The 22,806-nt window shown below is 42.9% G+C and overlaps 1 protein-coding gene and 1 non-coding gene across 3 annotated transcripts in view; one reads left to right on the top strand and one right to left on the bottom strand.

Moving 5' to 3' along the window:
- ACOT9 (acyl-CoA thioesterase 9) overlaps window positions 1-20,722 on the top strand; it is a 47,485-nt gene extending 26,763 nt beyond the window's left edge. For both annotated transcript variants that reach the window (XM_044283949.1, XM_044283948.1), the window contains 7 exons: window positions 763-830; window positions 925-1,036; window positions 4,032-4,122; window positions 4,574-4,659; window positions 16,481-16,568; window positions 17,609-17,759; window positions 20,460-20,722. In XM_044283949.1, coding sequence (XP_044139884.1) covers window positions 763-830; window positions 925-1,036; window positions 4,032-4,122; window positions 4,574-4,659; window positions 16,481-16,568; window positions 17,609-17,759; window positions 20,460-20,539 — 676 coding nt within the window. In that variant the 3' untranslated portion in view covers window positions 20,540-20,722. The remainder of the gene's footprint in view (window positions 1-762; window positions 831-924; window positions 1,037-4,031; window positions 4,123-4,573; window positions 4,660-16,480; window positions 16,569-17,608; window positions 17,760-20,459) is intronic.
- LOC122933567 lies at window positions 2,423-2,577 on the bottom strand. The gene has a single exon (XR_006388515.1). It is a non-coding gene; the product is annotated as a 5.8S ribosomal RNA (ribosomal RNA).
- Window positions 20,723-22,806: the final 2,084 nt, after the last annotated feature.

Below are 22,806 nucleotides of genomic sequence, written 5' to 3'. Positions count from 1 at the left end.
TGTTCGAATAACTGATTAGGACCGCCCACATGACTCCTTAAAGGGGTTCTGCACTTTGTTTTAACTGATGATCTATCCTCTGGATAGATCATCAGCTTCTGATATGCGGGGGTCCGACACCCGGGCCCCCCGCCGCTCAGCTGTTTGAGAAGGCAGCGGCGCTCCAGTAGCGCCGCGGCCTTCTTTAGTGCCGACCACTGATATCAGGACTAGTATCAACTAGCGTGGGTGGGGCTAAGCTCCATTTAAGTGAACAGAGCTTAGCCCTGCCCACGCTAGTTGATACTAGTCGTGACGTCACTGGGCCTGCGGTAAACAGTGAGAAGGCCGCTGCACTACTAGAGCGCTGCTGTCTTCTCAAACAGCTGATCGGCGGGGGTCCCGGGTGTCGGACCCCCGCCGATCAGAAGCTGATGATCTATCCAGAGGATAGATCATCAGTTAAAACAAAGTGCAGAACCCCTTTAACTCAGAATTAGCAGAGATGTTCATGAATGAAATACAAGTTATACTTACCGTATTCTTTCCCCAGAAAAGTATATGTCAGTGTGCTATTCTATAACATGCTGCCTGCAGACTGCACTGCACTATTATGATGACATGGTCCCATTAACTGGCGTGCATAATGGTAGTTTTGAGTAGATAGGTGGATTAGATAGATCACGTGAACAGTTTAAACTCTTCCAATTCTGTGATAGTTTGTAATAGATGATAATCAGATTATACATTCTGAAAATAATAATAATTTTTTCCCAATTTTAGACCTGCATTTGTCAATCCATTAGTTCCTGATGGTCCTGAAGAGGAAAGCCTTTTCCACCAAGGAGAATGTATGAGCCTGCTTGTTCTTTTACCACTTTTCTCTACTATCTTTCTATATTGGCCAGCTCAGTTATTAAGTCTTGTCATTTATGTTACCCCTAGTGAACAAGGTGAGAAGGGTCGAATTCAGCACAGCATCGTTACTAAAAATGGCTCCAACAGCTGAAGAAAGGAAGATTGTACATGACATGTTTCTAAACACGCTCGATACAAAGTAAGGGCCAACAAAAAACAATGAACATGAGATAGTGGTGCTTTTCGGTCATTTTAGGCCTATCTTAATGGGTCAAGAAAGTTGCGTTTTCTTATATCTCTAGACATGCTCTCTTCTTGTGGGTAAGTACATGCGCCATACTTCTGAATGGCGTTGTTTCTGCGGCATTTGAATACGATTTTTACTCAGTTCAAATATATGGGATGGATGCTTAAGGCCACGTTGTGTATTTTATGCAGAAAATCCAATTGACATCCGCACAAAAAACACACATAAATCTGCAGTATTTATTGCGGTTGTGGTGTGGATTTTCTGCTTACGTTTAGGTCAGTGGGGAAAACCGCTATATAGAAGGAGTGGAATCGCACAAACAAGTGGCATGCTGCGGATTTTAAGATCCACACCGCAGGTGAATTTCCAAGTTTAAAAATTACACAAAGTGTACATGAGATTTGTCAAATCTCATTCGCTTCGCTGGTACTCTAGTACGCGGATAAAAATCTATGCGGAAAAGACGCACATAATCCGCAATGTGTGCAGTTACCCAAAGACAGGAATTTGCTATGTGTGAACTTATGCTTAAAAACCTGCCCAAAGCTATTAGATAATGATTTAAAAAAATGAAGCTACATTTGTCACAGACTCCCTTGCTATTTCCAGTGCCAATACTCTGGTCCTCACCTCCGGCCTGTGTTTACATGGCTGCAGCTAGTCTCTCGCCTCAGTGGACTTGTGTCATATATTGCTTTAGGCTACTTTCACACTTGCAGCAGAGGAATCCGTCAGGCAGTTCCGTCACCGCAACTGCCTGCTGGATTCGGCAAAACGTATGCCAACTGATGGCATTTGTAAGACTGATCAGGATCCTGATCAGTCTTAAAAATGCCTGATCAGTCAGAGAAAAATGCATTGCAATGCCGGATCCGTCTTTCCGGTGTCATCCGGCAAAACAGATCCGGCATTTATTTTCTTCACCTTTTTTTTCTGTCTGCGCATGCCGGGCGGGGATTCGGCGCTGGGCTCTTCCCTCTTCACTCGCCGTTACTGAGGGAATCCTGGTTAGTTTCTTTTCCTCTGCTTAGTAATATGCTTAAATTCAGCGGGTCGCCACGTCTGATCTGAGGTCTGAGTCGGAAAAAAGGAGGCATCGAGGAGGGTGGTGCGAGCGCGCCGCCGCCGGCCCGGCCCCCCGCGACAGGCAGCCCTGTGTCGCCATAGACAGCCTGGGGGGAGCTCCGGACGCTACCGGGGCGCGGCTCGCGAGGTTTGGCCTTAGAGGGACGAAGGGGTGGGCGCGGGGCGAGCGGAGCAGAGGGGGAACCGCTTTCCCCGCTCTCCCTTCCCGACCCCGAAACCCGCCCCTGCGACCGACCCCAGCCACGCCGCCGCCGCCTCAGACAGGCGTAGCCCCGGGAGGAACCCGGGGCCGCAAGGTGCGTTCGAAGTGTCGATGATCAATGAGTCCTGCAATTCACACTAATTCTCGCAGCTAGCTGCGTTCTTCATCGACGCGCGAGCCGAGTGATCCACCGCTAAGAGTCGCTCACGACTTTTTGTTTTGCGCCGAGAGAGGACGAGGCCTCCCAGCGGCGAGTAGGGACGTCGGCAGGTGAGACCCTTCTCCTCGCCGTCGCCGGGGGCGGCCTCTCGTTTCCGAGAGGGCCCTCCGGCGGCCGCTCGGGTACGCGTTTGTTTGTTTTTTCCGTCCTCTCGCTCTGTTCTGTGAGCCGGGGCCCTGGTGTCCGGGCGCTCGGCCCCTCACCCTGGTTCGGGTCGAGGGACTGCGAGGCTTCGAAACCTTCCGCCTGACGGCGTGCGGTACCCGGTTCGGCCTGCACCCGCAGCGAGGCGCCGCGCCTCGGGATTTGGTTCCCTGCGCCTACGCCGGGGGGGGGGCTGACGGAGGGGGAGGGTCGGAGGACGGCACTGCGCGGGAGGCAGCGGTAGCGTCGACCCGGTCAGGAGAGGGACACGGAGGGTCGTCCGGGGACCTGCTCCTAGCCCGGGCCCCGGACGTCCCCGTCTCCGCGCCGCCTCCCCGCCCCGGGGGTTTTCGACGTACCACGCTCCCGGACGCAGACGCCTCCGACTCCTCTCCGGCCCCCGCGCCCCGACCCGGACGAGACTGCGCATGCCGGCATTGAGGCAAGTCTTCCGTTTTTTTGGCCAGAGATAAAACCGTAGCATGCTGCGGTTTTATCTTTTGCCTGATCAGTCAAAAAGACTGAACTGAAGACATCTTGATGCATCCTGAACGGATTACTCTCCATTCAGAATGCCTGGGGATATGCCTGATCAGTCCTTTTCCGGCATTGAGCCCTTTTGACAGAACTCAGTGCCGTAAAAGAAAAACGCAAGTGTGAAAGTACCCTTAGCTAGTGATTGGCTGCAGCAGCTATGTGAGGTATATGATATATCACCAGTAGGGAGAACCGGAATGCCGATACTGGAAACACCAGAGAGTAACTAGTGAGTGTAGCTTCATTTTTTTATTTTGTTACATATAGTGGCTTTGGCATGGACAAACTCTTTAAGACTGTATTCACACGTGTCTTTCTCAACATTGTTTTGTACCATTTCTTCACAAACGAACATAGACCAATCAACCATAGCATTGAAATCACCCACCTAATATTGTGTGTGTTCATCTTTTGTTGCTAAAGCAGCTCTTACCTACTGAGGCACTGACTGCACAAATTGTCTGAATGTGTTGTGTGGTATCTGGCACCAAGACATTAGTAGCAGATGCTTTAAAGGAAGATGTGCCCCATTAAGCAAAAAAAAATCTGTCCCCATTCCCAGCGTCGTTGCCCCGTTCCCAACTGTTTATTATCCTGGACAGACCCAAAGTGGCTTGGTTCAGTGACTTCTGCAGCCAGTCACTGGCCTCAGCGGTTACATGTGCTTGAATGGCAAGTGGCATGCTTGAAGAAGTTCCAGCATGGCTCATTTACAAATGGTGATTTGCTGAAGAGTTTTATTTTGTGTCTTACAGGACGGTCAGCTTCAGGAGCCGTGTTTTGCCACCTAATTCAGTTTGGATGGAAGATGCTAAATTTAAGGGGTTGGAAATTTGTCACCCTCAGGTATTTTTATGAAAGGCAAATGTGAAAACCAAAGCAAACAACAGATTATAATTATATATTATTTGTAATGTAATCTAGCATACAAATCCTAAATGCAGCATGTCAAGGCCATGCTCCTATAGTTATATTTAGAAAACGGGATCTGCAGCCAGATGTCACCTAGTTTGGCCACTGCTCCGGTCCCTGATTCTTTCCACTTCCTGGTTTCGGGCCTGACACGCCAGAAATGGTTTGGTCAGGCCACTCGATTATTGGCTGCACGGTGACACGCCTCAGCCAGTGATTGGCTGTTGTGTTAAGCCAGAGACCAAAAATAGGAGCGGAGTCAAACAGCAGCGACAAGGGATCGGTAAGATGAGTGACGGTTATTATTTTACCCTACTCTCAACCTATTTTTAGTTGAAATTGCTCCCCTGGAAAATGCCTTTTAAATGCCTCTATTTGTCTTCAGGAAAGGAACATCTTCAACAGGATCTTTGGTGGTTTTCTAATGAGGAAAGCATATGAATTGGCATGGGCAACTGCATGCTCTTATGGGTGAGTGCTGTTTTTTGTATGCATATAAAAAATGTATGGTCTCCTAGTCACTCGCAATATTTTAGATGCTCATTTTCACCTTAAGGACCAGGCCATTTTTTGCAAATCTGAACAGTGTCAGTTTATGTGGTAATAACTTTAAAACGCTTTGACTTACTTAGGCCATTCTGAGATTGTTTTTTCATCACATACTGTACTTCATGACACTGGTAAAATGGAGTCCAAAAAATTCATTTTTATTTATAAAAAAATACCAAATTTACCAAAAATTTGAAACAATTTGCAAATTTCCAAGTTTCAATTTCTCTACTTCTATAATACGTAGTAAACTTATAGTAAAAAGTTATTCATTTACATTCCCCATATGTCTACGTCATGTTTGGATCATTTTTGGGAATGCCATTTTATTTTTTGGACACGTTACAAGGCTTAAAAGTATAGAAGCAAATCTTGAAATTTTTCAGAAATTTGCAAAAACCCACTTTTTAAGGACTAGTTCAGGTCTAAAGTCACTTTGTGAGGCTTACATAATAGAAACCACCCAAAAATGACACTATTCTAGAAACTACACCCCTCAAGGTATTCAAAACTGAGTTTACAAACTTTGTTAACCCTTTAGGTGTTCCACAAGAATAAATGAAAAAAAGAGATACAATTTCAAAATTTCACTTTTTTGGCAGGTTTTCCATTTTAATAATTTTTTTCTAGTTACAAACCAAGGGTTAACAGCCAAACAAAACTCAATATTTATGGCTCTGATTCTGTAGTTTACAGAAACTCCCAATATGTGGTCGTAAACCGCTGTACGGGCACATGGCAGGGCGCAGAAGAAAAGGAATGCCATACGGTTTTTGGAAGGCAGATTTTGCTGGACTGGTTTTTTGACACCATGTCCCATTTGAAGCCCCCCTGATGCACCCCTAGAGTAGAAACTCCCAAAAAGTGACCCCATTTTAGAAACTACGGGATAGGGTGGCAGTTTTGTTGGTACTAGTTTAGGGTACATATGATTTTTGGTTGCTCTATATTACACTTTTTGTGAGGCAAGGTAACAAGAAATAGCTGTTTTGGCAGCGTTTTTATTTTTTGTTATTTACAGCATTTATCTGACAGGTTAGATCATGTGGTATTTTTATAGACCAGGTTGTCACGGACGCGGCAATACCTAATATGTATACTATTTTTTATTTATGTAAGTTTTACACAATGATTTCATTTTTGAAGCAAAAAAAATCATGTTTTAGTGTCTTCATAGTCTGAGAGCCATAGTTTTTTCAGTTTTTGGGCGATTATTTTAGGTAGGGTATGATTTTTCAAGGATGAGATGACTGTTTGGCACTATTTTGGGGTGCGTATGACTTTTTGATCGCTTGCCATTACACTTTTTGTGATGTAAGGTGACAAAAAATGGCTTTTTTTTACACCGTTTTTTTTCTTCTTACGGTATTCACCTAAGGGGTTAGGTCATGTAATATTTTTATAGAGCAGGTTATTACGGACGCGTCGATACCTAATATGTATACTTTTTTTTATTTACTTAAGTTTTACACAATAGCAGCTTTTTTTAACAAAAAAAATTATGTTTTAGTGCCTCCATATTCTGACCCATAGTTTTTTTTATTTTTTGGGCGATTGTGTCAGGTAGGGGCTTATTTTTTACGGGATGAGGTGACTGTTAGATTGGTACTATTTTGGTGGGCATACACCTTTTTGATCGCTTACTGTTGTACTTTTTGTGATGTAAGGTGACAAAAAACTGGTTTATTTAGCACAGTTTTTATTTTTTATTTTTTTACGGTGTTCATCTGATGGGTTAGGTCATGTGATATGTTTATAGAGCCGGTCGATACGGACACAGTGATACCTAATATGGCTTATATTTCCCTATTTTTTACCAATTTTTATTTTTTTACTTTATTTGGGGAAAATGACATTTTTGTTTATTTTTACTTGAAACTTTTAATTTTTTGGGGGGAAAACTTTTATTTTTTCAACTTTTATTTTATTTTTTTACTTTTTTTTTTTTGTCCCACTTTGAGACTTCAACTTTTGGGGGTCTAATCCCCTTTACAATGCATTCCAATACTACTGTATTGGAATGCATTGGCTGTATGAGTAATACAGTGTGTATTACTCATACAGCTTCCTGACTGTGAGATCCAGGGGGCTGGATCTCACAGGCTCGTCACTGAAAGGCAGCGCCGATGCCTAAGGAAGGCATTGCGCTGCCTTCCATGCCATCGGGTCCCCCTTACAGCCGCACAGGGACCCGATGGCACCTCCGACCGCCCGCCGCAACTCCCGTAAAAGCCGCAAACCACAGGTTCTTTGTATGTTTCTAACTCAGAAAATGTAAGGGACTTTCAGTTCACTGACTTCATCCACAGTGGCCCCATTCTCCTAGTTAGATGATGTCACATGACCTGTGATGTCAGCTTCTTTCCTGTGCACAAGCCTGAGGGAGCAGGAGGAGCAGGTCTGCCTCTGTGCAAGGAACGTCACTGAGAAGGCTGTATTGGTTGGCGTAACAAGCCACACACCCCTGCACGGCCCGATCTGCAGGCAGAGCTATCTGCCCTGTGTCTCCCCTCCTACTAAATTGTGTAGCAAAGTTTAACTCCTTCTTCCATCAGCAGCACAGACTCAGGGTTGGCGGCTCTGCCTCAGGTACCTGCAGGATTTCCTCTTATTCAGGCTGTAAGGAGATAAATGCTGTGCACAGGATCTTCCCTCCCTTCTCAGCCTGCAAACACATTGCTGACCGGAGGAGTTCTCTCCTCTGTACTCTTCTGCTGGCTGTGTGTGTGGAATTGTCTGCAGAGCATTGCACAAGAACTGGTAGTTGGAAGATCCTGTGTGTATCAGCAATGTCACATACAGCATGAGTATCTCAGCAGTTAGATTGCAGACAGGGCAGCACTTTTATTCACTTTGCAGTGTAGGGGGAGGGGAAAGGCCGTCTTTGTTGACACCCACAAATATTCATGAGAAAAACCTCAGAGATTGTTGTTACACGCTCCCTCAGCTCTGCAACTGCATGTAAACAAAGGGCAAGAACAGAACTAGGTACATGAGTAAATATAATTGTTTTTGCCTAAAACTCGCTTAGCTCATGTATATATTGCTGACCATCAGATTTAGTGCTTTTTTTTTTTTCACATAACTTGGACAACCCCTTTTAACACAGTCAGTGTGTATTTTATATGTTTTACAGTTAACCACTTAAGCCGCACAATGTAATATGCAAATTGATGTCATAATATGCCCTAGTGATAGGGGCACTGGGGCTGTGCCTGTGCCATCTGGAATAGGGAACTGGTTGTGATATACTGTAACACAATAGTGGGGTGTCAATGGGTTGTCATGGCACCTGGGAGTCTAACAAATGGCCCCCAGGTTTGCCATTTTATTACAGACAGGATGCCTGTTCGCATTACACTGACAGGGATAATACACTGCAATACAAAAATGCAGTATAAGTGATCAGGCTGACAGGAGTTCAACCACTTCCCAACTTGCGTCGTACATATACCGGTGCACCGGGCAAGGAGTTCTCACATCACACAGTACATGATTAGTGCAGTCCAGGCACAGGAGCTGTACTCGCTCAACAGCCAAGCTCCTACTGTAACTGCTAGTACCAATAATAACGCTGATACCAGCTATTTAACCCCTTAGATACACCGGTCAATACTGACCGCCACATCTAGGGGGTTTACAGAGTGGAAAATCTCCCTCTCTCACCCCATCGGCTCCCCAGGATTCTATAGGGGGGGGGGGCATATGGTTGCTATAGCAGCCTGAAGCTTCACAAAGGCCTCTGGGTCTGCCAGCTTTGGAAGTCTATTGTAGTGTCAGCGTAAAACTGACAGATACACGGTATTAGAATACATTATATATTGTAATGCATTGTACCAGCGATCAAGCCATCAGAAGTTGAAGTTCCGTAATGGGACTAAAATAAAAAGTGTTGATAAATAAATAAATAAATAAATAAATAAATAGATATATTAGATATCGTTGCTTCCATAAGGACTGGCTCTATAAAAATATCATATGTGAATGCCATAAAAAAAAAATAATGCTGCTGCACCCATTTTTTGGTCACCTTGCCTCCCAAAAATTATAATATCAAGTGATCAAAAAGTTATTTGTACCAATAAAAATGTCAACTCGCTCCGCAAAAGACGCCCTCACACGAGCCCATCACCAGAAAAATGTAAAAAAAATATGGCTCTCAGAAGATGGCAACACAAAAACATGATTGTGGAAAAGTACTAAAAAAAAAAATATATACAGACGTGGACAAAATTGTTGGTACCCTTTGGTCAATGAAAGAAAAAGTCACAATGGTCACAGAAATAACTTTAATCTGACAAAAGTAATAATAAATTAAAATTCTATAAATGTTAACCAATGAAAGTCAGACATTGTTTTTCAACCATGCTTCAACAGAATTATGTAAAAAAATAAACTCATGAAACAGGCATGGACAAAAATGATGGTACCCCTAACTTAATATTTTGTTGCGCAACCTTTTGAGGCAATCACTGCAATCAAACGCTTCCTGTAACTGTCAATGAGACATCTGCACCTCTCAGCAGGTATTTTGGCCCACTCCTCATGAGCAAACTGCTCCAGTTGTGTCCGGTTTGAAGGGTGCCTTTTCCAGACTGCATGTTTCAGCTCCTTCCAAAGATGCTCAATAGGATTGAGGTCAGGGCTCATAGAAGGCCACTTTAGAATAGTCCAATTTTTTCCTCTTAGCCATTCTTGGGTGTTTTTAGCGGTGTGTTTTGGGTCATTGTCCTGTTGCAAGACCCATGACCTGCGACTGAGACCAAGCTTTCTGACACTGGCTAGTACATTTCTCTCTAGAATTCCTTGATAGTCTTGAGATTTCATTGTACCCTGCACAGATTCAAGACACCCTGTGCCAGACGCAGCAAAGCAGCCCCAGAACATAACAGAGCCTCCTCCATGTTTCACAGTAGGGACAGTGTTCTTTTCTTGATATGCTTCATTTTTTCGTCTGTGAACATACAGCTGATGTGCCTTGGCAAAAACTTCGATTTTTGTCTCATCTGTCCACAGGACATTCTCCCAGAAGCTTTGTGGCTTGTCAACATGTAGTTTGGCATATTCCAGTCTTGCTTTTTTATGATTCGTTTTCAACAATGGTGTCCTCCTTGGTCGTCTCCCATGTAGTCCACTTTGGCTCAAACAACGACGGATGGTGCGATCTGACACTGATGTTCCTTGAGCATGAAGTTCACCTTGAATCTCTTTAGAAGTCTTTCTAGGCTCTTTTGTTACCATTCGGATTATCCGTCTCTTAGATTTGTCATCAATTTTCCTCCTGCGGCCACGTCCAGGGAGGTTGGCTACAGTCCCATGGATCTTAAACTTATGAATAATATGTGCAACTGTACTCACAGGAACATCTAGTTGCTTGGAGATGGTCTTATAGCCTTTACCTTTAACATGCTTGTCTATAATTTTCTTTCTGATCTCTTGAGACAGCTCTTTCCTTTGCTTCCTCTGGTCCATGTCGAGTGTGGTACACACCATATCACCAAACAACACAGTGATTACCTGGAGCCATATATATAGGCCCAATGGCTGATTACAAGGTTGTAGACACCTGTGATGCTAATTAGTGGACACACCTTGAATTAACATGTCCCTTTGGTCACATTATGTTCTGTGTTTTCTAGGGGTACCATCATTTTTGTCCATGCCTGTTTCATGAGTTTATTTTTTTACATAATTCTGTTGAAGCATGGTTGAAAAACAATGTCTGACTTTCATTGGTTAACATTTATAGAATTTTAATTTATTATTACTTTTGTCAGATTAAAGTTATTTCTGTGACCATTGTGACTTTTTCTTTCATTGACCAAAGGGTACCAACAATTTTGTCCACGTCTGTATATATATATATATATATATATACACAGTACAGACCAAAAGTTTGGACACACCTTCTCATTCAAAGAGTTTTCTTTATTTTCATGACTATGAAAATTGTAGATTCACACTGAAGGCATCAAAACTATGAATTAACACATGTGGGATTATATACATAACAAAAAAGTGTGAAACAACTGAAAAAATGTCATATTCTAGGTTCTTAAAAGTAGCCACCTTTTGCTTTGATTACTGCTTTGCACACTCTTGGCATTCTCTTGTTGAGCTTCAAGAGGTAGTCACCTGAAATGGTTTTCACTTCACAGGTGTGCCCTGTCAGGTTTAATAAGTGGGATTTCTTGCCTTATAAATGGGGTTGGGACCATCAGTTGCGTTGTGGAGAAGTCAGGTGGATACACAGCTGATAGTCCTACTGAATAGACTGTTAGAATTTGTATTATGGCAAGAAAAAAGCAGCTAAGTAAAGAAAAACGAGTGGCCATCATTACTTTAAGAAATGAAGGTCAGTCAGTCCGAAAAATTGGGAAAACTTTGAAAGTGTCCCCAAGTGCAGTCACAAAAACCATCAATCGCTACAAAGAAACTGGCTCACATGCGGACCGCCCCAGGAAAGGAAGACCAAGAGTCACCTTTGCTGCGGAGGATAAGTTCATCCGAGTCACCAGCCTCAGAAATCGCAGGTTAACAGCAGCTCAGATTAGAGACCAGGTCAATGCCACACAGAGTTCTAGCAGCAGACACATCTCTAGAACAAGTGTTAAGAGGAGACTGTGTGAATCAGGTCTTCATGGTAGAATATCTGCTAGGAAACCACTGCTAAGGACAGGCAACAGGCAGAAGAGACTTGTTTGGGCTAAAGAACACAAGGAATGGACATTAGACCAGTGTAAATCTGTGCTTTGGTCTGATGAGTCCAAATTTGAGATCTTTGGTTCCAACCAACGTGTCTTTGTGCGACGCAGAAAAGGTGAACGGATGGACTCTACATGCCTGGTTCCCATCGTGAAGCATGGGGGAGGAGGTGTGATGGTGTGGGGGTGCTTTGCTGGTGACACTGTTGGGGATTTATTCAAAATTGAAGGCATACTGAACTAGCATGGCTACCACAGCATCTTGCAGCAGCATGCTATTCCATCCGGTTTACGTTTAGTTGGACCATAATTTATTTTTCAACAGGACAATGACCCCAAACACACATCCAGGCTGTGTAAGGGTTATTTGACCATGAAGAAGAGTGATGGGGTGCTGCGCCAGATGACCTGGCCTCCACAGTCACCGGACCTGAACCCAATCGAGATGGTTTGGGGTGAGCTGGACCGCAGAGTGAAGGCAAAAGGGCCAACAAGTACTCCTTCAAGACTGTTGGAAGACCATTCCAGGTGACTACCTCTTGAAGCTCATCAAGAGAATGCCAAGAGTGTGCAAAGCAGTAATCAAAGCAAAAGGTGGCTACTTTGAAGAACCTAAAATATGACATTTTCAGTTGTTTCACACTTTTTTGTTATGTATATAATTCCACATGTGTTAATTCATAGTTTCGATGCCTTCAGTGTGAATCTACAATTTTCATAGTCATGAAAATAAAGAAAACTCTTTGAATGAGAAGGTGTGTCCAAACTTTTGGTCTGTACTGTATATACATTGTGATGTCATTGTACTGACCAGCAGAATAAAGTTAACATGTCATTTTTCTATCGGGATGTGCCCCGTAAAAACAAAATCCAAAAAGCAATGGCAGAATTGCTGCATTTTCTTCATCCTGCTTCCCACAAAGCAAAATAAAAAGCAATCAAAAAGTTGTATGTACCTCAAAATAACACTAATGATAATGGCAACTTATCCCACAAAAAATAAGCCCTCATAATGCTTATTTGAGAGAAAAATAAACGTATGGGTCTCATAAAATGGCTGTACTGGTCCCCAGAGGCTGGTCAAAAGCAACATGGTGCCCATAAATCAATCCATCAAAATCTGCAAAAGCCAAAATGTGGTCTTTCCTTTCTGAACCCTGAGTCTCAGGTGGCACAAGCTGGGAACAACATACTGTGCACTCAAATGCTATATCTACCTACAATTTTCACTTTGCATGGTCCGTTGTGCATTAATATCTGAAAAGTACCTGTGGTGTAAAAATGCTCACTCCGCCCCCTTTCTGAAGCCATAACATTTTTAATTTTTCTGTTCACATAGACATATGAGCGCTTTTTTTTGCCATTCCAACAAAATCTGCCCTATAAAAGCCATAAGGCACTCCTTCCCTTCTGAGACGTGCCGTTTGCCCATATATAAGTTTATGACCGTATATGGGATGTTTCTGTAAACTGCAGAATAAGAGTAATAAATATTGAGATTTGTTTTGCTGTTAACCCTTGCTGTGTTACAGGAAAACATTTATTAAAATGCAAAATCTGCAAAAAAAATTATATTTAAAATTTCACCCTTAGTTTGCTTTAACTCCTGTGGAAGACCTTAAGGGTTAACATTTTCTAAATTCAGTTTTGAATAATTTGAGGGGTGTAGTTTCTAAAATGGAGTCATTTATGGATGGTTTCTATTACGTAATCCCCTTAATCACTTCAAGACTGCCCATTGACTATAAACATCCTGGGCAGTCGGGTTTATCGCTGAATGGACGTTCTGGAACGCTAATTGTGCAGCTGCCGAGCGGGGGGCCTGCTGTCAGGGACCCTAGAAAGAAGGCAGGGACCGTTCCTGGGTGTCCCTGATTTCTAGATCATTGTATACACAGCGCTCAACTAGACATATTTGGTATTGTTGCATTCGTAATGATCGGATGTACAAAAATATCACATGATCTACCCTAAGTGAACGGTGTAAAAAAAATATATAGAAAAATGACACCAAACAGCTTTTTTTGTGAGTTCACCTCCCAAAAAATGAGATAAAAAGCTACCAGAAAGCCAAATGTACCCCAAAATTGTGACAATAAAAACTACAGCTTGTCCCGCAAAAAAGAATTCCCTCACGCAGCTCAGTCAACAAAAAAATAAAAAAGTTATCGCTCTTAAAAACCATGACAGAAAATTCCATGTTCGAAAATCCAGATGCTGCTCCTTCCCTTCTGAGCCCTGTAATATCCCCAAATAACCGTTTACGACCACAATTGGGGTGTTACTGTATTCAGGAGAAAATGGGGGGGGGGGGGGGGAGATATTCTCCTGTTATCTTTTGTGAAAAAGAAAGTTTGGGCCTAAAGCACCATTTTCTTGTAAAAAATAAATGTAATTTTTCATTTTGACAGCCAAGGGTTATAAATTCTATTAAAAAAAACGCCTGTTGGGTCAAAGTGCTCGCTACACCCCTTACAAATTGCTTGGGTGGTGTAGTTTACAAAATGTGATCACTTTTTGGGAGTTTTCACTGTGGGGTACCTCAGAGTCTCTTCAAATGCAACAAAGCGCCCTAAGACCATTCCTGCAAAATCTGCCCTCCATATGGTGCTCCTTGCCTTCTGAGCCCCGCAGTGTGCCCATACAGCGGTATACGACCACGTATTGGGTGTTTCTGTAAACTGCAGAATTATGGTAATAAATATTGAGGTTTCTTTTGTTGTTAACCCTTGATGTGTTACAGGAAAAAAATGGATTAAAATGGAAAATCACTATCTGTCTTCAAATGTAGAAAACAGTGAATTTTTGTTAATGTTTGAATTTTTTTTATAAAAAAAGGTGAAATATATTGACTCAAATTTACCATTAACATGATGTACAATGTGAACTGAAATAAATATATAGGGGCACACTCAAATGGGGGCACTAAATCCACCAGGTGGATGTAATTGATTAAAACAAACACAATTTAAAAACTATAAAATGACAATATATATACCCTAGGCGCCCTACTAAACAAAAAGACGGAACATTTGGACAAAAAGACGGAACATTTGCTTTATAGTGATATATAGCTAGTATACTATATATAGTGGTCTTGTTTGGTAGGGCGCCTAGGGTGTATATATATATATATATATATATATATATATATATTGTCATTTTATAGTTTTTAAATTGTGTTTGTTTTAATCAATTACAGCCACCTAGTGGATTTAGTGCCCCCATTTGAGTGTGCCCCTATATATTTATTTCAGTTCACGTTTCTTTTGGGCCTGAGGGTGGGCCTATTTAGGTGAGCACCTTATCCATCTAAGGTGAGAGGTTGAGCCGCTGGTGTTTTTTCTAATGATGTACAATGCGTCACAAGAAAACAATCTCTAAACGGCTTGGATAAGTAAAAGCATTCCAAAGTTATTACCACATAAAGTGACATATGTCAGATTTGCAAAATTAGGACTGGTCAGGAAGGGGGCAAATGGCCAGGTCTGGAACTGGTTAAAGTCACCTCAGAACTGAACTGGTCCTTAAAAAGTTGGTTTTGGAAAAGTTCTTGAGAATTTGAAAAGTTGCTTCTAAAATTTTCAGTCTTCTAACTTGTGAAAAAAATAAAATTACATTTACAAAATGACGTAAAGTAGATATATGGTGAATGTTAATTAATAACTACTTTTTGAGGTATCACTATCTGTCTTAAAAGCAGAGAAATTAAAATTTGGAAAATGTATTCATTTTTTCAAATTTTCAGAAAATTTAGATTTATTTATTTTTATAAATAAGGATAAAGCCTATCGACCCAAATTTACCACTAAGGGTCCATTCACACGTCCGTATGTGTTTTGTGGATCCGCAAAACACGGACATCGGCAATGTGCGGACCACACATCGCCGGCACTCTCATAGAAAATGCCCTTTCTTGTCTGCAATTGCGGACAAGAATAGGACATGTCCTATTTTTTTTGTGGAACGGAAGTGCGGATCCGGACAGCACATTTCGGCCCCATTGAAAATGAATGGGTCCGTACCTGTTCTGCAAAATTGCGGAACCAATGCGAACCCATGAATATGCATTGGTCACATGGCGTATACCTGCTTTAAGTTGCTTGTTTTATTTCATTTCATTAAATCTTTATCCATCCAAAAATTAGCCACTGGCCAACGTTTCGGTCTAGTCTTAGACCTTGTTCACGGACTTAGTCTGCATACTCCCTACTATGCAGACTAAGGCCATGAACAAGGTCTAAGACTAGACCGAAACGTTGGCCAGTGGCTAATTTTTGGATGGATAAAGATTTAATGAAATTAAATAAAACAAGCAACTTAAAGCAGCTATAGAGTGCCGTGGTTCTTTGATAAATATCAGATGTACCTCTACCACTGAGCACCGCCCACCCTCTAACAAGGAGTGCCGCTCAAACCCTTTCCTCAACATGGCGTATACCGGCACATCAGCGATGCAGTTTGTAAACAAGCGGTAGCAGGAGGAGTGAACAGGTGGTGCAGGGAGTATAATATCATATTTAATTTTAGCCAATTGGGCTGATTTTTAATCACCTCAGAGAAATCTCGTTATGGCCTCATGCACACAACCGTTATTCTGGCCCGCATCCGAGCCGCAGTTTTTGCGGCTCGGGTGCGGAGCCATTCACTTCCATGGGGTCGCAAAAGATGCGAACAGCACTCCGTGTGCTGTCCGCATCCGTTGCTCCGTTCCGTAGCCCCGCAAAAAAAATAGAACATGTCCTATTCTTGTCCGTTTTGCGGACAAGAATAAGCAATTCTACAATGGGCCACCCGTTCCGGTCTGCAAATTGCGGAAGGCACACGGCTTCCGAGTTTTTTTTGCGGATACGCAATTTGCGGACCGCAGAAAACGGAACAGTCGTGTGCATGAGGCCTAAAAATACTGACTGCAAAACTGATCAGGCACATCATAGATTCTATTTTGCACAACAGCTGAGCTAGTGTTTGAAAATGCAAATGAATTAATTTCCAGGATTATTGTGATCTTTGGTTTCAAGCAGAACCTTCTTTTGCAGGAGTACAAGGCCGTATGTTGTAGCTGTTGATGACATCATGTTCCAGAGACCAGTGGAGATTGGGTCATTGCTATTCCTTTCCTCTCAGGTAGGACCTTTTTTTCATATTTTGGCCAGCAGAGGGCACACCTATTACAAGCAATACATTCTCTTACATGTAGTAAATGTATAGTAAGGGGCTGGAGTCTACATCAATAATGGGCGACCTGCAGATTATAGTGGACTGTAATGAGACCAGCAGCACGGTCATCATGATCTAAACAATCGGAACCATTGCTCTTAGTGATTTGCCGGGATACAATGTAATATAGAATTCATATGTACAGACTGTGTTCATAATGTACCGTTGTCAAATAAGACTTACACAATATTATAATATCAGGTTATCCCTTTTCCACAGGATAACTATTAAATTGGTGGGATCCCACCACTGGGAGCCCCCCCAATCACGAGAATGGGGGCTCTGTACCCCACAAGCCCACTGAAATAAATGGAGCAGAAAGTCAAGCCAGGGGCGTAGCTAAAAGCTCATGGGCCCTGGTGCAAGAGTTCAGCTTGGGCCCCCGTCCCTCAGTGCTTGATGGCAAGGGGCAGGGGAGCACATATCCTTCCTGCTGCCAGAGGCAAACATTGAAAGGGCACCCCCTCATGCCAAATTCTTAACCTAGCCCCTTCCCTCCAGCCAGAGGTGTAAATTGACCAGTATGCACTTTCTATAATGGTCTTTGGGCCCCCTCAGGCTCCTGGGCCCGGTAGCGACTGCTACATCTGCACCCCCTACAGCTACGCCCCTGGGTCAAGCACGTGCACTGCTGATCCATTTATCTCTATGGGACTGCTGGAAATAGCCAAATATGGCTACTGGCACTGGGCTATTTCCAGCAAGTCCAAGACCGATGAATAGAGCGGCAGAGGGCATGCTTGACCTGCCGCTCTGTTCATTTCAGGGAGCTCTGCATCTAAGTGATGGCTTATTGCCGATCGGTGTGCTTCCCAGTACTGAGAGCCTCATAGAGCCATCTGTTTATGGATTTATGGAATAAAAAAAGTTGCTGTAAAGTGTAATGCCAACTGATGGATATTATTATTTCCTTCCATACATCCTGAGTTTCTTGCTATTCCATACAGGTGTGTTACACAGAGAACAACTACATCCAGATCAGGGTGCACACCGAGGTTTCCGATCCTATCACTCAGGAACACCACACAACTAACATCTTCCACTTTACATACATGTCAGATCAAGAAGTGCCGCAGGTTGTTCCACAGACGTATGGAGGTGAGTATGAGGCAATCATTTGTTATAGGAAATTATCCTATCCTTCTTATTACAAAACAATAGATTAAAACTGGTCTGACGGGTGCTTTCTACAACTTCAGCCCGGTTCTGTTTCGTAGCTTCTATGCATAGTAGGCCTGCACAATATATTGCCAAAGCAATCGCAATTAATCGCCATATCGCAATCGCCAATTGGCCGACCCAAAAATGCTGCAATTATATTACCATATTTTTCGCTTTATAAGACAAACTTTTTCCCCCCCAAAAGTGGGGGGGAAATTGGCAGTGCGCCTTATAAAGCGATGATTGACTTTTTACGTGGTTGACACGGATGTATTGCCGGCCGCTATGCTGCACAGCGCGGCCGGCGATACATCAGTTACAGTATGGGGAGGGAGGAGGGGCTGGAGGCAAGTCGTTATTTTAATGAACAAATGTTATTTTATTTATTCTATTTTATTTATCTGTTCTGTGCAGTGCTATTAAGAAAATGGCAAGTTTTGTATTTTGTACTTTTGCAGTAATGCAAATATGTTATTTAATTTAGTAAAAGATGTTTGATTTTGAAAAACACTGTGCATTTCAGTTCTTGAGTTAAGCATAATAACATTTCAGCATTATCAGTAATTTATGTTTGCTTTTGCCTTGAAAATCCAAGCAAATAGACCTCTAGCACAATTCCCTTAAAATATTGCATCGCATACCGTTATTGCAATTTTTAGGGCCCTAATCGCAATCGCACAAAATTCCCATATCGTGCAACCCTAATGCATAGGCTTCCTCATACTGGAGAGACTTATGTCAGCAGGCGGGGAGAAGAGACAACGCTGCAGTGAGACTGTGCGCTACAAAGTTTCATAAAAACCAAACGACAAGCTGGCACAATAGAATCCTGGTGCACAATGGTTGCATCCGCCATCTGTGCCTGTCTCCTAGCTATTTGCCAAGCAGCAAAGATTACATTCAAGTCTATGGATATAATTCACTCACTACATCTCTCCAATAACTTGCAGATCATTGACTTGAGAGACTTCTAAGATGTTATCTGAGGATCTTCATAACTCTCCAACTGCATTATTATACAGTACATTGCTGTACAATAGCATACTTAAAGGGGTTTTCCAGGCTTTTACTATTGATGACCTATCCTCAGGATCGGTCATCAATATCAGATTGGTGGGGTCCGATACCCAGCACTCCCGCCGATCAGCTGTATGAAGAGAAGGCGCGCGCCATGTGCACGTGCCGTCTCCTGTCTCTCTTCCTGCTTGCCACAGACATAGCAGCAGCGAGCAGGAAGAGAGACAGGAGATGGCTGCGTGCACATGGTGCGTGCCTTCTCTTCATACAGCTGATCAGCGGGGGAGCCAGGTGTCGGACCCCTGCCAATCTGATATTGATGACCTATCCTGAGGATAGGCCATCAATATTAAAAGCCTGGAAAACCCCTTTAATTCATAATATCTCGTGATCATTAGATACTTAGTTTTTCACACTGTCATTAGCATCATTGGGGGTCATTTATCAAAGACCAGCAGTTTGTGCCTGTCTTTCATACCCCCTGTGCTGCTGGAGGATGTTCCTAATTTATGATGATCAACCAAGGCACCAATGTTTAGATCTTTCAATTAACTCTCCTTTTGTTAATTCAGGTTGACAGGCCATGTATTAGCTGCAAGTAGCCCTCATCACAAAGTCACAGCCACATTGAACCATACAGATAGTGTGTCACAGTAAATGAGTGAATAGAGGGGCACTCCTTATAAGGGAACAAAAATCGGTAGTAGAGCTAAAAATGTTTATCCAAATTAAAATTTTATGTAGATAACACGCATCAGATACAATTGTCATATAAAAACATGCATCAATAACACTAAAAATAAAATACCAAAGGTGGGGTCCTGAATAGACCTGTTGTAATTGAAAGTTAAGGGGTTCATGGGACACTGCCCACAGTAAGAATCAGTCCCAACAGATCTACATGCACCTGGATACAGTTCTAAGGGCGTGTGGTTAGATTGTATCAAATGAAGGTATAGTTGCCACACAATGTCCAGCTTCAAGCCTCCAGAGCAGGAGGAAAGATGGTTAAATCAAGTCCTGGAGATGATCGCTTTTCAGATGTAATAGCGAAGTAATAGCAGTAAATGCTTCTTACCATAAGCCTTCAGTGAGCTCGCTGTAGTGGAGTGAAGTATCAGCCTAGCACAGCTGAACGCGGCGTCCCACGTGGTATGGAGTCAGAGCGTGACGTCTCACGTGACTCACCAGCTGGAGCTGTGGTAGCGTATCTTGTTGCGCTTGTAAACACCACCTCAATGCGAGACTGGCTCTGCAGATCACCCCGACCGACGTAGTCACTGCTCGGTCACTTGTGGTAATTGGGGGAAAAGACTCACTGTCCCGACTTGCCCAAACGCGTTTCAGGGTATACACCCCTTCATCAGTGGGGAAGGGGTGTATACCCCCCCATTTCTTTATTACCAATTTTTGTCTACCGTGCGGTCTGGGTGGACCGAGAGGTGAGCACCCACTTCCATCCGGTCTATAGGTTGAGCCGCCGGTTTCCATTACTTGCTATTTAGAATCTGGTGCATACTTGATTGCACCTAGTCCTTTATCATGGCGCTCTATGAGACTGTATTTGATCATCTGGTTCTATACTAAGTAGCTGATCTGCATTTTGTCTCCATTTTACAGAGTCAATGTTGTATTTGGATGGAAAACGACATTTTGATGCAGTGGTGCGAAACAGAAATGGTCAAAGCAAGAGCTCTTAAACAATGGGTATTACAGCTGCTGCCAGTAAGGAAGGATCATGATACTACTTACCAAAGAAAGACGTCTCCTGCAATGTCTTCCAATATGTTTAGTGCATTTTTATATATTCATTTTGCTGCTCTTAAAGGGTTTCTGTCACCAGAATGAACCCTATTAAACTGGCTGACATTAGATGTGCTAATGTCAGCAGACCCCAACTCTCCTAATCTTATGCTTATAGATGCCCCCGTTACTGCACAATTTTTATGCTAAATAGGAGCAGGGGGGGCGTTGCTCCTTCTCCTAGAGGCTCTGTTCGCCCACCTCAAGTCTCGCCCTGCCGCCCTTGATTGACATGGCCAGCGTTCGTTCTTCTCCTGCCGGCCCTGTGTGCTGGATAAATCTCGCGCATGCGCAGTCCCAGCACACTGGGCCAGCAGGAGGAGGCGAACGCTGCCTGGCATTGTCAATCATGGACGGCAGGGCGTGACTTGAGGTGGGCGAACAGAGCCTCTAGGAGCAGGAGCAACGCCCCCCCTTCCCGCTCATAATTAGCATATCATCAAAGTTAAAATTGTGCAGTAACGGGGGCATCCATAAGCATAAGATTAGGAGAGTTGGGGTCTGCTGACATTAGCACATCGCTGATGTCACTCAGTTTAATAGGGTTAATTCTGGTGACAGAAACCCTTTAACAACAAAATATTTTCTACATCTAAATGCTTCCTTATCAGTGGTTATATTACATATGTATTTTTATTTCAGCTGCATTGGTTTATACATTAAATGTATATATTTTTTCTCTGAGGATTTCCAAAGCTATTCGTTGTCTATTTCACACTGTAAATGACTCGACGACATTCTTCTGGCTGACGTTTAACTTTTTTGGCTCTCTTTGCTGTTGATGTATATCAATATGTTTATTGCTTGTCCACCGAAAATGTCCCAGGGTGGTCTAACTGGTTACCAAATTCTCCAGTATTTTATCCATCCCTGGGTTTTGTAAGATTGTATTGTAAGGCTTACAACTCAGCTTGCTGCATTAAGAGGTTTCTGAATGAGTAGCGGTAAAAAGAAAATGGAGTTATATGTGCGGAGTTATATTCAAGTTTTTTTTTATTTTGTGCAGGTTCAGATTGTGTAGAATTACTGACAAAATTTTACAACCTTTTTTTCTCTTGCGGTGCATCTATTTGTCTCTGGTGCTTTAAATAAAAATGCAGGGCTTAAGGTCCTTTTACACCAGGGCTGTGGAGTTGGAGTCAGAAGAAAAGTACCGACTCTGACTCCAGCTTTAAAACATTATCAGCTATTAATATTGTGTAAATAACTTTCATAGGTTAACATTTCTAAAATTTAGAAAATTTTAGAAATGTTAATCATAAATATATTTTATGTTATATCAATCTAAACATGCATTTACAATCGCGGACCAAGCAGGCAATTATTGGAAAGGGACCATTCCTTCCCGATAATTGCCTGCTTTTCAGAGGTGGTGATGAGCTGCATTGACATGCAGCAATCTCCTTCTCTATATGGGGAGGAATATCCATCACTTATCCTCCTACAGTTTACACATCACAATCTGATGCCCAGAAAAATGGTATTACTTACCGGTAATTTTATTTTACGGAGCCCATGACAGCACCACCAGAGAGAGGAGGATCCGCCCCCCGAGACAGGAAACCTGCAGAATAAAAAGGGCGGACACTCTCCTCCCCTTCAGTGAGTTTTCCAAGTACCGGAGGAAGGCCGCCAATATATATTAGACATGTAAATGAACATTTTTCTTTTTCTTTTTTTTTCTTTTTATATATCACTCGTGCAAAAAAGGACACATAGGGAGGGAAAGCCGTGGTGCTGTCATGGGCTCCGTAAAATAAAATTACCGGTAAGTAATACCATTTTTTCCTATCACCCATGACAGCACCACCAGAGACTTACCAGAGGAGCTCTAAGGGTGGGATGTAGAAAGAAGGACCCCTTCACCAAAGGAAGTATCCCCCGAAAGGTTCAAGTCCAACCTATAGTGTTTAAAGAAGATAGAGGGTGAAGACCAAGTGGCAGCCTTGCAAATTCTCTCAATTGGAACCGCAGACCTCTCTGCCCAAGATGCCGCCACTGCTCTGGTTGAGTGAGCCCTTAAGCCAACAGGAGGGGACAGACCAGAGGAAAGATAGGATAAGGAAATAGCAGCAACAATCCATCGGGCAATGGAATTTTTAGAGGCAGCCGAACCCTTATTCATTCCCTGATATTGCAGAAACAGTGAAGAAGACTTCCGCCA

Source organism: Bufo gargarizans, chromosome 3, assembly GCF_014858855.1.
Source record: "Bufo gargarizans isolate SCDJY-AF-19 chromosome 3, ASM1485885v1, whole genome shotgun sequence".
NCBI classification, from domain to species: domain Eukaryota; kingdom Metazoa; phylum Chordata; class Amphibia; order Anura; family Bufonidae; genus Bufo; species Bufo gargarizans.
This window is presented reverse-complemented; position numbering and strand designations above follow the sequence as displayed.